Here is a 14406-nt window from a genome sequence, read left to right as displayed (position 1 = left end):
ATCTTCGCAGCATACGAATGTAATATCTGAAGCTCGGTCATTCATTGACCACTTTATCTCTTGCGTTACATATATCCGTTTATCTCTGCTGTTGTTATTATCGTATACGATACTCGATTCCAACAGAAACTCGGAGCGTGATTGGCGAATTTCTAAATAGGTATACTACAGCCGGAAAAAAATTACTGAACACTAGTCTCAGTGATGCTCAGAGCTCTGGTTAGTGAGCAGTGAATCCCTGACGAGGAATCAGATCAACGGTAAAAATTACATCACTCCACGCTGTAAATTTGATTAGTGTAAAGTGTGAGCGTGAATTTTGCGTGATTCGATCATTCGGCAAGCCGCACACCAAACTAAACGACATTCCGAATAGAAAAGAGATGCCAGTTTAGTTAAATAAACACGAAATTCTCGCTATGTACAAGAATTCTTCGGTACGTAATGACTTCTAGATATCTTCTTCTGTCCCTGCGTCTTTATTCTATATTCCATTCTTTGAGGCTTCTTTTTTTGAACAAAATATTCTTGTTTACAGACTTTATACTCTGTGGTCAGAAAAATTCGTTAATCAAATTCGTTAATTCTAAATGCTGAGTATTTCTTACGGGATAATTTATCGCGTGATGTGTTATTGTGTTGTTTGTTACAAAGATTTACACCCGTTATACGCCATACATATGACGTTCATCATCACATTCTAAAACGTGGAATTTTCACAGCTTAATATTTGAAAAATCTTCGTGCGATTACAGAGTCAATGAAACTGAATAATTTCCTCAATCTGAAAGAAAATTAGGAAATCGCAGACTTTAACTGCAAAAGCGCAATTTGTACTGTGAATAATTTTGAATCGATCATGTGATTGCTGAATCATTTGTAGGATTAGGAAAGCGTATCATTTTATCAATCTCAATTAGTTAAAGCTCATTGTGTTTTCACTCCTTTACTCATTCAGACTGATTATTTTATAGTCATAATATTTTTTGATTCGTCGATAGAGAACAAAATGTAGAAAGGTCAGATATAGATGAGAGGTATAGAGAGCCATAAAATAGCATCATTAGATTGAATAATAACATGACCGAATTTGTACGATATTTTTTTTTATCACATCTTAACTTTTCTGTACTTCGATATTCCCTATTTTAAATATTACCAAAAAAAGCGATTTAGGCGCTTTTCGAAATTCAATCTTATGATCTCTCTATTCTCTAATCTTTTCAAATTTTTACGCTCATCGGCTATTTGCTAAATGCGTTAAAATCGAAACAATAATAACTTCTCAACTTGTTTTCCGAAATAACAATATTCTATCAATTTTCAGATGCACCTGCTCGCAGCATGCGTGCTTCTCTCACTTGCAGGGCAAGAAGTACTCGGCGCCCGTATTCTAGGACTTTTTCCTGTCGCGATAAAATCTCATCTCACCGTAACTTCGCCCCTTATGCATGCCCTGGCTAAAAAAGGCCACGATGTTACGATGTTTGTGCCGTTCAACACCGGCTTCAACGCCTCGAATTACAGAGAGATCTCATGGAACGCCGTTCCGATGACCAGTGAGTACGACACTTCAACCACTGTTCATATTTTTTTTTTTACAATTTTGCACAGTGCAGTTACAAGTAGATTACATATAAAAACGTTCACTTAATTAGTTTATTACATTAAATGCTTCCTGAACGAATATTTCATTATTCAAGATTCGCCAATAAGTAAATAAAAAGTTTATTCGTATCATATCGTGTATTTCTGTATACCGAATCTAAACGTGGGAGTCATCTTGGCGCCTGCAGATAGACAACCGGACCTACAATTATCTAACTCTGAATCGAAATTGTAACGCCCGGTTGCCGATCTGCAGGCGCCGAAGTACGTGCGCCTGACGCACTGAAAAAGGCAACCGGAATTACTATCAGTCATATTCAGGTTAAACACCGCATCCCAATCGTCATTTATTATTTATCAAATTCAAAGTCCACGGGATGCGGTTCGCAACCTGAAAATGACGGATAGTAATTCCGGTTGCCTTTCTCAGTGCGTCAGGCGCAAGGAGTGTTATAAATCACATCTGGAGTAAATTCGGCAACCATATAGAATAGATCATTTAAGTCAGTAAATAAAATTATTTCATTTAGTGCAGGTTGAGTAAAAAAGAATTAAACACGTGCCCTAAAAAACAATGATAAATGTTTTAAAAATGATGTAAGAAAGCACACTGTTGAGATCAAAGTAATACGAAAGCTCGAAAATATTGCAAATTTATTTATAAGATAGATATTAGAAAAGTTTGTAGAATAGTTTTGTTATTAATAAAATTAATCAAAGATCAGATGAACGTCCTGAAGTTCGCGAGGGTAAACATCCTGTTGAAGCCATTCGGGTTCTATTTCATGGGAATGTCGACAACGGAAGCGATTTTGGAAACACCCGAGGCAAAAGCACTGTGGGAATCGGATGAAAAATTCGATGTAATAGTTACGGAGCTCTTTGTTAACGACGCTTTGCTCGCCTACGTTCACAAATTCAAATGTCCTGTCGTTCTGATAAGCACATTCGGAACATCCTCGACGATAAATTCGATATTCGGTAATCCGGCACCGTGGAGTTACGTACCCAGCGAATTTCTATCGTGAGTCATGCATTTTTCTATTTTTCCAAAACCAACTTTTTCAATCTTCGAAAATTTCCTGAGGTATCGTGATTTTCTGGAGTTACTGCACGCTCAGAAAACTTTCCAGTTGTGGTCACTAAATAGAGTTCAAAAGTATTTTCTTTTTTAATTATCATTATCATAACCGTAAAATAAGTTCTGGGTGGAAAATAAAAATGAATTTTGTGACTGAAAGAGAAAAGATGTGGTTTGCGTTACTGTTATTTTTTATTATGCTTCCTGGTTAAATGTTTTCTCGTATTTATACGTGCGACCGGTAATTTCATACTCGTGAAAAAGATTTGGTAATTCAAACAAAGAGACTTAACGTTGCGATAACCGGAAAATGTAGTGTTGCCAACTATGATCAGACTAAATAGCTACTTGTTGTAAAATTTGTTGTTATAGTCTAAAGAGATTGAAATTGATATTGTGATAATATCCGTTTTACCAGAATTTTCAAGTAACTGTAAAAAAATGGAATTTTTCTGAGTACGCTTTTACAACCAGCGATAAGTTCTGTAATTTAATTGTTTTGTTTTCTACGTATAATTTCCAGATTCTCCGATAGAATGACTTTCGCGCAAAGGCTTCAGAATACTCTGGTGTATATTTACGGCGAGCTTGTCCGTAAATTTTTCTACATCCCACGACAGCAGGCATTAGTAGAAAAATACTTGTCTGGTCCCGACGAGAAAATTCCACCGTTGGATGAGATTTTGAGGAGCGCGGATTTCATTCTGATAAATTCACACCCCGCATTTTCCACCCCACGGTCTTACATGCCGAACATGAAAAACGTCGCCGGAATGCATCTAAAACCAGCTAAACCGCTGTCTGTGGTAAATCATCAACTCAACAAAATTCTCTTTCCCTACAAGAAGTATGAAAATGAAATTCCATTTCTCATAGTTACCAGAAAATTTTCGTGTAATAAACATCCCCACATTAACGGTTCGAATATATCATTGGAATATCAAAAAAATGTGATATATTTGAGTTGCCTAAACTAAATTTTATGGTTATAAATAAAATTATTTCAAGCCTTATACGTAGTAACAACAACTATAAATTTATCTCTGTGCTTCAAACGATTTTTTTAACCTCTTTTAAACATCGTTCACAGGACTTGCAACGATACTTTGACTCCTCGAAAAACGGTGTAATTCTCTTCAGTCTTGGATCAGCAATGAAGAGCGTGCATATACCGGAAAAGCCTCTTCGCGCACTAAAGGGAGCTTTTCAACGTCTGCCTTACGATGTTCTTTGGAAATGGGAAAACGATACCATGACCAACAAACCGACCAACGTTCGCATAGGGAAATGGCTACCACAGAATGATATACTAAGTTATTACATATTACCTGTACAATCTTAGGTATAAAATGGCGGAACAACTTACGTGTGGATAAAAGAAAGGAGAGAAAAAAAAAACACTCGACTAGGGTATTAGATGAAGATTAGTTTCAAGTAAGAATGTAGACTTTAGTATTTTTGAACGTTGATCAGAATTTTGATTCACAAGATTTCACCTATTTTCGTTGATTATATTTTTTTCGGTGTAAGATCAATCAAGTATTGTCTCTCATGACGTCGATTTTTTTTTCGGTTTTATTAGATTTTATAATAATTTTTTTTCTTAGGTTTGTGAACCATACCACTTCTTATTTCGTTGAAACTTTCCGAGTTACTCTTTTTCATTCTGAACATATGCAAATATTTTGATTGCGTGAAATCTTTTTCATACGTAAAAGTTTTTTCGCCGGGTGATTTTGTTCGGAATTCCTTAAAAATGCACTGGTTAACTATATGGGAAAAATCTTGTAAACGTTTTCAGCGCACCCCAATTTGAAATTGTTCGTGACTCACGGCGGCATATCGAGTATGATGGAAACTGTTTATCACGGAGTGCCGATTGTCGGTATACCGATACTTGGGGATCAACAGCGAAACTTAATCTGCGCTAGGGAAAAGGGATTTTCCGAAATGATGGAATTGATGGAAATGACGGAAGACGAAATTTACGATAATATTATGAAGGTTGCGAGCGATCCGAAGTACCGGGAAAACGTGAAGAAGGTATGGAAATTAGTCGGTGCCCAAAAAGTGAAAAAAAAAAAAAAAAAAAACGATCTAGGTATTTCAATACGAACCTATAATATTGAAGAAAAAGAAATCTGAAAGAGAAAATTATTGGATTTAAATCAATGTTTAATGAAAACAAGTCAAATTTTCTTGTTTACAAACTTCAGTTCGTACTGAAATAAAATCTTTTTGTTTCAAACAAATTTAGAAGAACGTTATTATTTTTATTTTTTATTTTTAGTATATGATAAAAGATCATGGAACAGAACTGCAGACAAAAATTTTGATGTTAAAATTACCGAATATGACGGGAAAAGTGTTTTGTCGATTAAAATAACTGTTGTTGCTTCGCTTGATAACCGAAATTGCTGTTCGGGTAATATGTTTGAAGATGAAATTAAAATTTGTTTGTTTAAAAAAACATTTCTTCGCTATATTTGGTTAATTCAATGGATGCTTTCTCTGCGCGTGTAACTAAAAAATCTATTTTTCAGGTATCCGCCTACTGGAAGGATGAAATGAACAACCCTCTAGATGAGGCTGTTCATTGGGTGGAATATGTCGTTAGACATGGCGGCGGGAAGCATTTGAAATCAGTTGCAACTGAGCAAAGCTTTGTTCAGTACTTCCTGCTAGACGTGGGACTCACAATAATGGTATTGCTGATATTGGGCTTCATTCTAATACGCGCAGCGTGTAGATTGCTTGTATGCAGACGATCTAGTCCCAAGAAAAGCTCGAAGAAAGACCAACTCGTAACGAGGAAAGCTCAAAAAAAGACCAACTAGTACCGAGAAAAGCTCAAAAAAATACCAGCCAGTATCAATGAGAGCTCAAACAAGACTAACCAGTACCAATACAAGTTGTAAATAACCAACTCGTACCAATAAACGATGAAATGAAACCAACTAGTACCAACTTAAGCACGGAAAGAGATCAACTAGGAACGAGAAAAGCTCTAAAACAAACCAACCGTTACCGATAAAAGTGCAAAAACGATGAACTAGTCGCAAAAACATTCCGAAAATACTGACTAGTTCTGGCAAAATTGCGCAACTTGAAAAACCACGTTGCTGTTATAACAAACTAACGACTGCAACTTCGATTTATTGAGACATTAGATTCTTTAATACCTGTAGATAATACAAAAATAAATTATATTTTACTACGTGAACGATGCCATATTTATTCAAACCAGGAACTAATAGAACATGTTGTTCTGTGTAATTCGATCGGCAAAAAGCTAATGATTTCAGTAAATTCAAGTCTCACACAACGGATTCCACCCACTGAAATTGACTGTGAAATAAATATCCTGGACTTCGTTGATAATGTTAAATTCTCATAATTCACAGCTTTTTTTTTATGTTGCCGGAATTGAAAATCGAAACCATCCGACAAGGGGTAAAAACATCAGAATCGAATCAAAAACACCAAAGTTTATACATTTCAAATGTTCTAATTATAATTAGTATACCAATCTCGCTGTATTTGTATAACGATTGGTTTCAACGATACGATAGACCTTTATAATTCTGAATATAATTCAGCTAATCCAAATGGAAACTCGATCGTCGATGCAAATTATATCACGATGAAATAATTTGAAAGAGTTCTTACAGGAGATATAAGCACAACCAATTTTCCATCATCTGAAGTTATAATTCGAGTGGTCCATCACTCAGATTCAGCAATGAAATAGACATTCCACATCGCCCAAGGCATATTATGGCTTAAGGCTCAAACGATTGTTTGAAGAAATATTTTTCGCGTAATTGAACACCGCAGGCTGGTTCAATGAAACAAGACATTTTAAAATACCAATTTGAACGAATAGAAAGACGACACCATGCCAAGGCTCAGATTTTCTTGATGCTCTAATCGAAAAGGTTTAGTGAACCACTCGACAGTGTATGAAATTAAGCTACGGACGCGAATCTACAAACGCACACGCTGGAAAGTGCTTGAGATTTGGATCGAACCATCATCTATAAGAGGCACAAAAACAGGTAGAGTACGATTACTCGATACAGGAAAGCTTGACGATATTAAACGAAGTCATCCTGGTTACGTTTTGGTCCGCTTTCGCTGTTATTTATTGCTGAAATTAATATTATACCACGGATAAAGCCAGATTTTTTTGTTATTAAATCTGTCAAGCGATTCATCAACTACAGATGAATAGGTGAAAAAGTGGAAAACAAATTCTGACTATAAACGATATAAATTTTGAATGATTAATCATTGTTTCAGAATTGAAAGATTATTTCACCAAATGTAAATGCAGAAATAAAATGAAACCCTTTTCTCATGATTTTATCTCATGATGATTAACGTGACATTTTTCCGACGATTTCAATTTACAAGCAGAATTGACAATTGTCTACAACATTAAAAGCGACGTTTATTAAATCCGGGTTACATTTTCAAAACGCGAACTTCTCAAGAAGAATTCATATTTTGAGCTCAAATTCTTACGATGTAATTTCTTCTCAATGTCAAAATAATTGCCAACACGAGAAAAAAAAATTTTGGAAATAAAGTAAAATTCAATTTTTGACCATTTTTGAACTTGTTAAAATTCTTGAGGAAACCGTAAAAATGTTTGAATTGACCTAAAATTCGGGAAGGGTTTACTCTACGTAAAAAAACTAACGAGTTTGCAAACGAGACTGTAAACGAGTCATCCTAGTGTTCATGTCCGAAATCAAGACGTCAATCATTCCTCAAGCGGTTTTTGACATAAGACACTATACTGCCAACTAAAAGGTTCAGGGTTAAAACTTGGAAGGTTCATCATTTCGAGTGGGCGAAATTTCAAATATGCGAAAGTAAAATAACGAAAGATAAATTTTTCGAAGTATCGAGTCACGGATTAGCAGTCATTCTAATCAGTGACACTTTCGGCAATCAAAATTTCGAACAATTTAATTTTAGTCATTTTATTTTCGCATGTTTGAAATTTCGATACATCAGTCATTCGAAATATCGACCCTTCCAAGTTTTGATCCCGACCCAATTGAAACATTCCAGAGTGTCAAATTTGTGAAAATATTGACATTGATTCGAAAGGTATAATCAAAATGGTTCGACGATTAGTATTCCTTTTTACACATAAGATTCAGGAACGTTTTCTATCATCTCTGCACCGATAATTTCTGTAGCAGTATAGATATTCATGGCTTTCCTACGTCGTAGAATAAAGGTATGTAATAATTGAACAATGGTTAGCACATAACATATCGGAAGAGAATTTTAAACTATCAAATCTAGGTAGACTAAAAAGTTGCGGATTCATCGCAGAGATTATTGTGCAACTATTAATCGTTATCTTGTGAAACGCTGTGACTGATTACTAGAGCTGAAATCTTGTAAAGACGATTTATTGACGTGGATAACAGTTTAACATAGTTAGTCTACGATTGCGACTGTGCAATTTGAGTTATATAATTTCTATATGAATTATTTAAAATGAGGAGTGTACTATAAAGAAAGTTCAGTTTTCAGACCAAGGAACAAACAGTGCAATCAGATTATTGGTGAGAATCGTTGCAAGTGTGAATTTTAATACTCAGGCTTCACAGTGATCGAACCAGGTAATTTTAGGGGAAATTGGGGAAAGCTTTGTGAAAATAGTATTAGGGGGTATCAGGATTCCATTATTTTTTCATAGTACTGACCAAGTAGAGAAAAATGAGGTACACACTAACGTGTCCGGCATTTTGGTAATTTCGGGATGTTTTCGATTGCACCCCAAAAAACATGTTCAAGTTAAAGGAAAAAATACGCCCTGTGAATAAATTTCCGGGTAAAATTAACGAGTCCTGGGGGGCGATTTAAATTTTGAATGTAAAGTATACCGAAATTTTCTATGTATTTCAATTTTTCTTTTCTTTTTTTCATAAACTGATATGGACTGAACAACTCAATTCGATACTTGAGAACAATGTTTATATTTCAAACTAAATGTAAGAAGCGAATATTTTGGGATAAGTGCACGGTTTTGTGGAATATAAGAGAAATTTGAGATTCAATATAGTTTTTTTTTTATATCGTTTCTATGACAGTTTGGAAACATAAACATTGTTCTCAAGTATGGGACGATTTTTTTAATTCATTCGAGTTTATGAAAAGAAAAGTATCTGACTGGCAAAAATAGAGGGGGTTCACTTTTTGGGAGATAGGGGACTCACTACGTAGCCTGACGCTTGCTCCAATTTCTAAATATGTTTTCAATCGACGGATGAAGAAGGAGATGAAAATCAATTATCAATTATTCAATTCTGTTGAGGTTTGTTTTATTCAAACTTGTGTTGATCGAGCTTTTACTAGAAACAACTAATAGGAAACATGTTTTGCGGCACAGATAATATCTCCAAACATATCGCAGAGCAAAGTGGTTGATATTATTGTCCAGAACAATGCTTTCTATTAATTGATTGTAGAGGAAAAAATATGCGAATGAAGATCGATCTACATACTTTCGAGTAAAACAAACCCTAATCGGATTGAGTTGTTGCTCGTTGAGAGATGTATTCTGAAACTTCAGCCTCTTCTTCAGCCGTCTAACCATATAAATTATCCCCCTTTTGCGTCAGCAGCATTTTCTCCACTACCATGAGGCACGTCAATCCAGTATCGAAGCTTGACATCGTCTTAGCCGATCTAACGACAACGTAATATGTGGTTTTCAGATGAATCTGATCGCGACATGCTTCGTTCTCGGTCTAGCCGGGGGGGGAGAAGGTGCCCGTATTTTGGGACTTTTTCCTTTCCCTGGAAAATCTCATCTCTCGTTAACTTCGTCCCTGATGCATGCCCTTGCAAAAAAAGGACATGACGTTACGGTGTTTGTGCCGTTTCACACAGGCTTCAACGCATCAAATTACAGAGAGATCACGTACGACTCCATTCCTTTAGACAGTTAGTATAAAAATATGTTCAGTGAAAAGTAAGGGTAAAGGACAAAACACATATGATTAGTGAAAATAAATAACCCTCTTTTCCATTTCAAAGAACATGGGAACATCATGGATTACTTGAATATGAATATATTTTTGGCACATATTTTCCTTTACTACATGGGAACCTTAACCACGGAAATGGCTTTGAATACAACTGGAGCTCAAGCTCTAATAAAGTCAGAAGAGAAGTTCGATATTATCGTGATGGAGCAATTCTTCAATGAGGCTTTCCTCGCCTATGTCCATAAGTTCAAATGTCCCTTTGTCTTAATCGGCGCATTTGGACCCACAGCTACAATCAATGGAATCTTTGGAAATTCAGCACCATACAGCTATGTGCCGTCTGAATTTTTACCGTGAGTTTTTTTCACATGAATAATATAAGTTCGATGACACAACGTAAATTGCAATAAAGAGAACATCGTCTACTCGATTACTTCTCAATTATTCAATGATGAAAACTGACATATCAAGTTCTACAAGTTAACGGTAAGTAAGATACAACATTAATCAGGCATGTGAACTTTCATCTCTTTGTATATTCCAGATTTGGAGACAGAATGACGTTTTTTGAAAGACTTGAAAACACCATCGCGAATTTATATTTTGACGGTAGTAGAAAATATTACTACATGCCCCAACAGCAGGCACTCGCGAACAAATATTTATCGGATACTGGAAAGGAAGTTCCGTCATTAGAAGAAATCGAGAGCCAAGCGGATTTAATTCTCCTGAATTCTCACCACATATTTTCTACCCCACGGCCATATATGGAAAATATGAAAAACGTCGCCGGAATGCACCTGAAGCCATCAAAACCGCTGCCTTTGGTACGTCATTTAAAATAGCTGGTTTTATCAGGGAACCGAAACAAGTACTGATAAAAGACTTCTGACTCAAAATTATGGCAATTACCAAAGTGTCTCAAATGCATTACAGCTTCTATCGTAAGTTACAATGTTCAAGGTTTTTTCAATGCACATCGAGTTTAGTAAAAGATTGAATCGACAATGAGTGGTGAATAGAAGTTATATGATATTGATTTGTAAAACAAAATGACAAAGCTCGGCGAGTTGTACTGATAATGAGATTCGAAATTATTTGCAGGACTTGCAACAATACATGAACTCCTCGAAAAACGGAGTGATTCTGTTTAGCTTGGGCTCGGCAATGCAAAGTATACTTATGCCAGATGACAAGATCAAGGCACTAAAGGGAGCTTTCGAAAGACTTCCTTACGACGTTTTGTGGAAATGGGAAAATGACACCATGGAGAACAAGCCGAAAAATGTTCGGATAGGAAAATGGCTTCCGCAAAGTGACATACTCAGTAAGGAAAAATATGATAAGTGTACCGAAGACGTGAATCACCAAGATTGAGCGTGAACACGTATTAATGGAAAATTGATATACTTTATTAGCGCATCCCAATCTCAAACTCTTTGTTACTCACGGCGGGATATCGAGTTTAATGGAAACGGTTTACCATGAAGTACCCATCGTTGGTATACCTCTCTTCGGAGATCAAAGGCGCAACATTAAAATTGCAGAGTCAAAAGGATACGCCGATTTTGTGGATATTCTAACTTTGACGGAAAACCAAGTCTACAATGCCATAATGAATGTTGCAACAAATCCAAAATACCGAGATAACGTGAAAAAGGTGGTTAACATGTAACACGTAACTGTTGTAAGCTTGGCTATGTATTGCCTCTAACCAATTTCAAAAACTGTCCGTTTTCATTTTCAGGTATCAGCCTACTGGAAGGGTGAAATGAACCATCCTTTGGATGTAGCTGTGCATTGGGTAGAATACGTTCTCAAAAACGGAGGCGCGAAGCTCCTTAAAGCAACTGTAACTGAGCAAAATTTTATCCAGTATTTTTTGCTCGATGTAGGATTTGCAATCTTGCTATTACTGATCTTGACGTGCATTTTAATACGCAAGACGTTCAGATTGTTGTGTAGAAAATCTAGGCCCAAGATGACCTCAAAAAAAAATAACTAGCTTCGGTATCTAATAATAACAAGCCAAAATAAAAATCAGACGAATTGCAGTGATATTTTTTGATTATCAATAGATGTATGAATTAATGAATAGACGGTGTAGTTAACTTATAGTCCTCATTTCATACGAGTTCGATAATATATGTAATTATCAAACCAGTATTGCTTATTATAACTCTTACGCCATGTTAGGCGATCTATCAAGTGAAGCAAGGTCGGTGATATAGATTACCGTTTAGCGACCCACGGATATTAAGTCAAGGTTATTCTTCACTGTGACAACACGTGTATGGCATGAATACACTAAAGGTGAGGAATTTGTTCTTTGATCTCACTGTCAGGAGATCACACTGGATTTTCAGCAACAGAATGCAAAATTCTTTACTCATGTTAAAACTGTCTGCAGAGTGAGTATTTTCTAATTATATTACATCGAGGAAGATAAGATGATTAAATTTCTGCCCAGCAGATGACAAATTTGTCAGATTTCGTGATGACACAAATATGCGGTATCCAAGATAATAACGGTAAACTTTTCATACTTCCATCATTACATCCTAAATTATAAATATTTGCCTAATCAAAATATGCGATCTCAATACACCTGTACCTACATACTAAGCAAGTGAGTGATGTAAGCTTAATTATAAAATGACACGATTTAGTGTATGATGTTGTTACCTTTGTTTCAATCTGAAAGCTGAAGTTACTTTTCAGTCTTCTGGTAAACGGTACGAATATGCTCTGCGATTTCTCCTACATTTGTGGTGGCCATACGAATTGTCTGCTCTAGCATAGATCCAACCAGTCGAAATTCTCGTTCAGTCTATAACCATAAGTTAAAATGATTTAACGCATGGAAAATTTCAGATTCATCGTAGATGTTTCTGTGACAATAAACTATTATGGAATATGGCTATAAGAGATAAGACACTACAGAATATCATTTCCAACTAATAGTACACATTGTAAACGGCTAATCAATGTTCCAAAAAATTTAATTTTTAGTCATATCAAATGAGTAACTTTGTCGTGCACATTTTTTTCACTGCATCAAGGTAATTTGGGAATTGTTTGAAATTACCTTCAGAACCACAGGTTCTTTGCATCCCTCAGACATTCTGGAAACGTTTGTACTTTTCAATGTTATTTTAAAATCGTTGACGTGGCCTTCCTCGATTGTGGTCAAGCCGAAGTTATGTGCCAGAATAAGAGAAACTTTATTTGAACCAGGAATTATTTTTAAAAAACCAACTTCTCTGTGCATCGGCTTTTTCTTTTCTGAATGCCAGCTCTGACCCACATAGTTTAACATTGGCTGACCAATCGATGAGAAACTGATTTCCTCGCAAAATTTAAATGCTTTTATCGTTGGAAATTTGCCTTCTCCTGTATTCTCTGCTCTCCATGTACCTTCCAGCCAAGCTAGACTTTTCAACGCTGGGTGCATCGGTTGATTGCAATCCATATCAGCTGTATTTTATGTGCCTATAGATTTATTACATGTATATACTTAGAATACAAAAATAGAATTTGATTCTGTCCAGTTAGTAAGTAAATATCTCTGTGTACTATCCTAGAAAATAATTGTGTGGGCCTAGACTTGAAATGTAAGCTTTGTGACAAAAAACGAAACAATTTTAATTCAGAATTGTTTCCCAGTGAAAATAAAATAACATTAACAATAACAAATGAATTGGAGTTCAGATGCGAGCTGCTCAAAAATATGTGCAAAGGTTTCACTTTTGGAAATTTTCGAAACTATTTATATCGACGAATACAAAAAAAGTGAAAGCAACGAATTTTGTTCATTTCAGAGATAACATGTTCGATTTACTTTCTAACAAAACTTCCAAGTACTTTTAAATATTTCTTCGGCGTATAAATATTGTCTTCCTCCCCCCCTCTAAAATCCGTAAACAAACGAAGTTATGCGACGAAATCCCAATGTAGTGTATTTCAAATGTTTTTATACAGAGGATCGAATATTTGTTTGTATGCAATACGTACCAGAATATTCCGTCGAGTCTTAATACGAAACGAGTTTGTTTGTTAATCAATTTCACTTGATGTAGGAATGAAATTCACGAAATTAAAGAAGTAGCGAGTAGTTATTACCAGACATAAATACGATGAAAGGTTATCTCGTGCGACCGTCCGAAATAACTACCGGCGGAATTTGAATTGCTGCAAGATTATTAGCGAATGAAATAGTATGAGTGCCAGTCACGGTGCCAGTCTACTCTTTGGGTGCATTCTGATATTAGCTCCCAGTGCTGTCAACTGTCTTTTATTTCTGTTGCACTGCTGAGTTCGTGACTAGCTCTGCATCTGTCCTAGGGAGTTTTTGGCGCCGTCAGCTAATTTCGGAACGCACCCTTTAATTAGTACTACTGAGTACTACCCTTAGAGCATAAACTACTGGTGGTAGTTTCGGGTGAAAGTGTAGCGGAGGAGTGAGACAAACAGATATATATATCGGAAAATGAATTGTTCTTTTACATGGCTATAATGAGATTTTCAGGAATTTGCGAAGCAACTCGTAATTTATCCTTAGAATTTCTCAAAAATTTCACCAGTCTAGAATTATCTTTTCTTATTTAATTCCACATGAATTTCTATGCACATATTATCATTACACAATCCATTGAATTGCAAAAATGATGAGCATATATGAATTTTGTCAGAAAAATGGCC

General features: G+C 35.7%; 3 protein-coding genes across 9 annotated transcripts in view; 2 read left to right on the top strand and 1 right to left on the bottom strand.

Annotated features, from left to right (window-relative positions):
- Window positions 1-5912, top strand: part of LOC124186762 (UDP-glycosyltransferase UGT5-like) — a 33222-nt gene extending 27310 nt beyond the window's left edge. For 2 of the 4 annotated variants that reach the window (XM_046578741.1, XM_046578743.1), the window contains exons 2-7: window positions 1328-1559; window positions 2329-2632; window positions 3213-3495; window positions 3780-4002; window positions 4491-4732; window positions 5233-5912. In XM_046578741.1, coding sequence (XP_046434697.1) covers window positions 1328-1559; window positions 2329-2632; window positions 3213-3495; window positions 3780-4002; window positions 4491-4732; window positions 5233-5526 — 1578 coding nt within the window. In that variant the 3' untranslated portion in view covers window positions 5527-5912. Of the gene's footprint in view, window positions 1-165; window positions 438-1327; window positions 1560-2328; window positions 2633-3212; window positions 3496-3779; window positions 4003-4490; window positions 4733-5232 lie in introns of those variants that run through there. The other 2 variants (XM_046578742.1, XM_046578740.1) reach the window with 2 other exon arrangements.
- A 2215-nt stretch (window positions 5913-8127) lies between these two features.
- Window positions 8128-12295, top strand: LOC124186764 (UDP-glycosyltransferase UGT5-like). 4 transcript variants are annotated; one of them, XM_046578748.1, is made up of 8 exons: window positions 8138-8175; window positions 8239-8277; window positions 9433-9661; window positions 9755-10058; window positions 10250-10532; window positions 10810-11032; window positions 11124-11365; window positions 11453-12295. In XM_046578748.1, the coding sequence occupies exons 3-8, from the start codon at window positions 9433-9435 to the stop codon at window positions 11708-11710; spliced, it is 1539 nt and encodes a 512-aa protein (XP_046434704.1). In that variant the 5' UTR covers window positions 8138-8175; window positions 8239-8277; the 3' UTR covers window positions 11711-12295. The 4 variants fall into 4 exon arrangements, with proteins under 4 accessions (XP_046434700.1, XP_046434702.1, XP_046434704.1 ...); XM_046578745.1 differs by having other exon boundaries at window positions 8158-8175; window positions 8239-8334; XM_046578744.1 differs by having other exon boundaries at window positions 8128-8334.
- A 95-nt stretch (window positions 12296-12390) lies between these two features.
- On the bottom strand, window positions 12391-13969 carry LOC124186766 (peroxynitrite isomerase THAP4-like). The gene is made up of 3 exons (XM_046578750.1): window positions 13720-13969; window positions 12794-13197; window positions 12391-12535 (listed from the first exon to the last, which is right to left on the bottom strand). Exons 2-3 carry the CDS (start codon window positions 13175-13177, stop codon window positions 12416-12418), a joined length of 504 nt encoding a protein of 167 aa, XP_046434706.1. The 5' UTR covers window positions 13178-13197; window positions 13720-13969; the 3' UTR covers window positions 12391-12415.
- Between the last annotated feature and the right edge of the window lie 437 nt (window positions 13970-14406).

The sequence above is a fragment of the Neodiprion fabricii genome, chromosome 7 (genome assembly GCF_021155785.1).
Source record: "Neodiprion fabricii isolate iyNeoFabr1 chromosome 7, iyNeoFabr1.1, whole genome shotgun sequence".
Lineage (NCBI taxonomy): Eukaryota > Metazoa > Arthropoda > Insecta > Hymenoptera > Diprionidae > Neodiprion > Neodiprion fabricii.
Note: the sequence above shows the minus strand (reverse complement) of the source record. Positions and strands in the feature narration are given on the sequence as shown.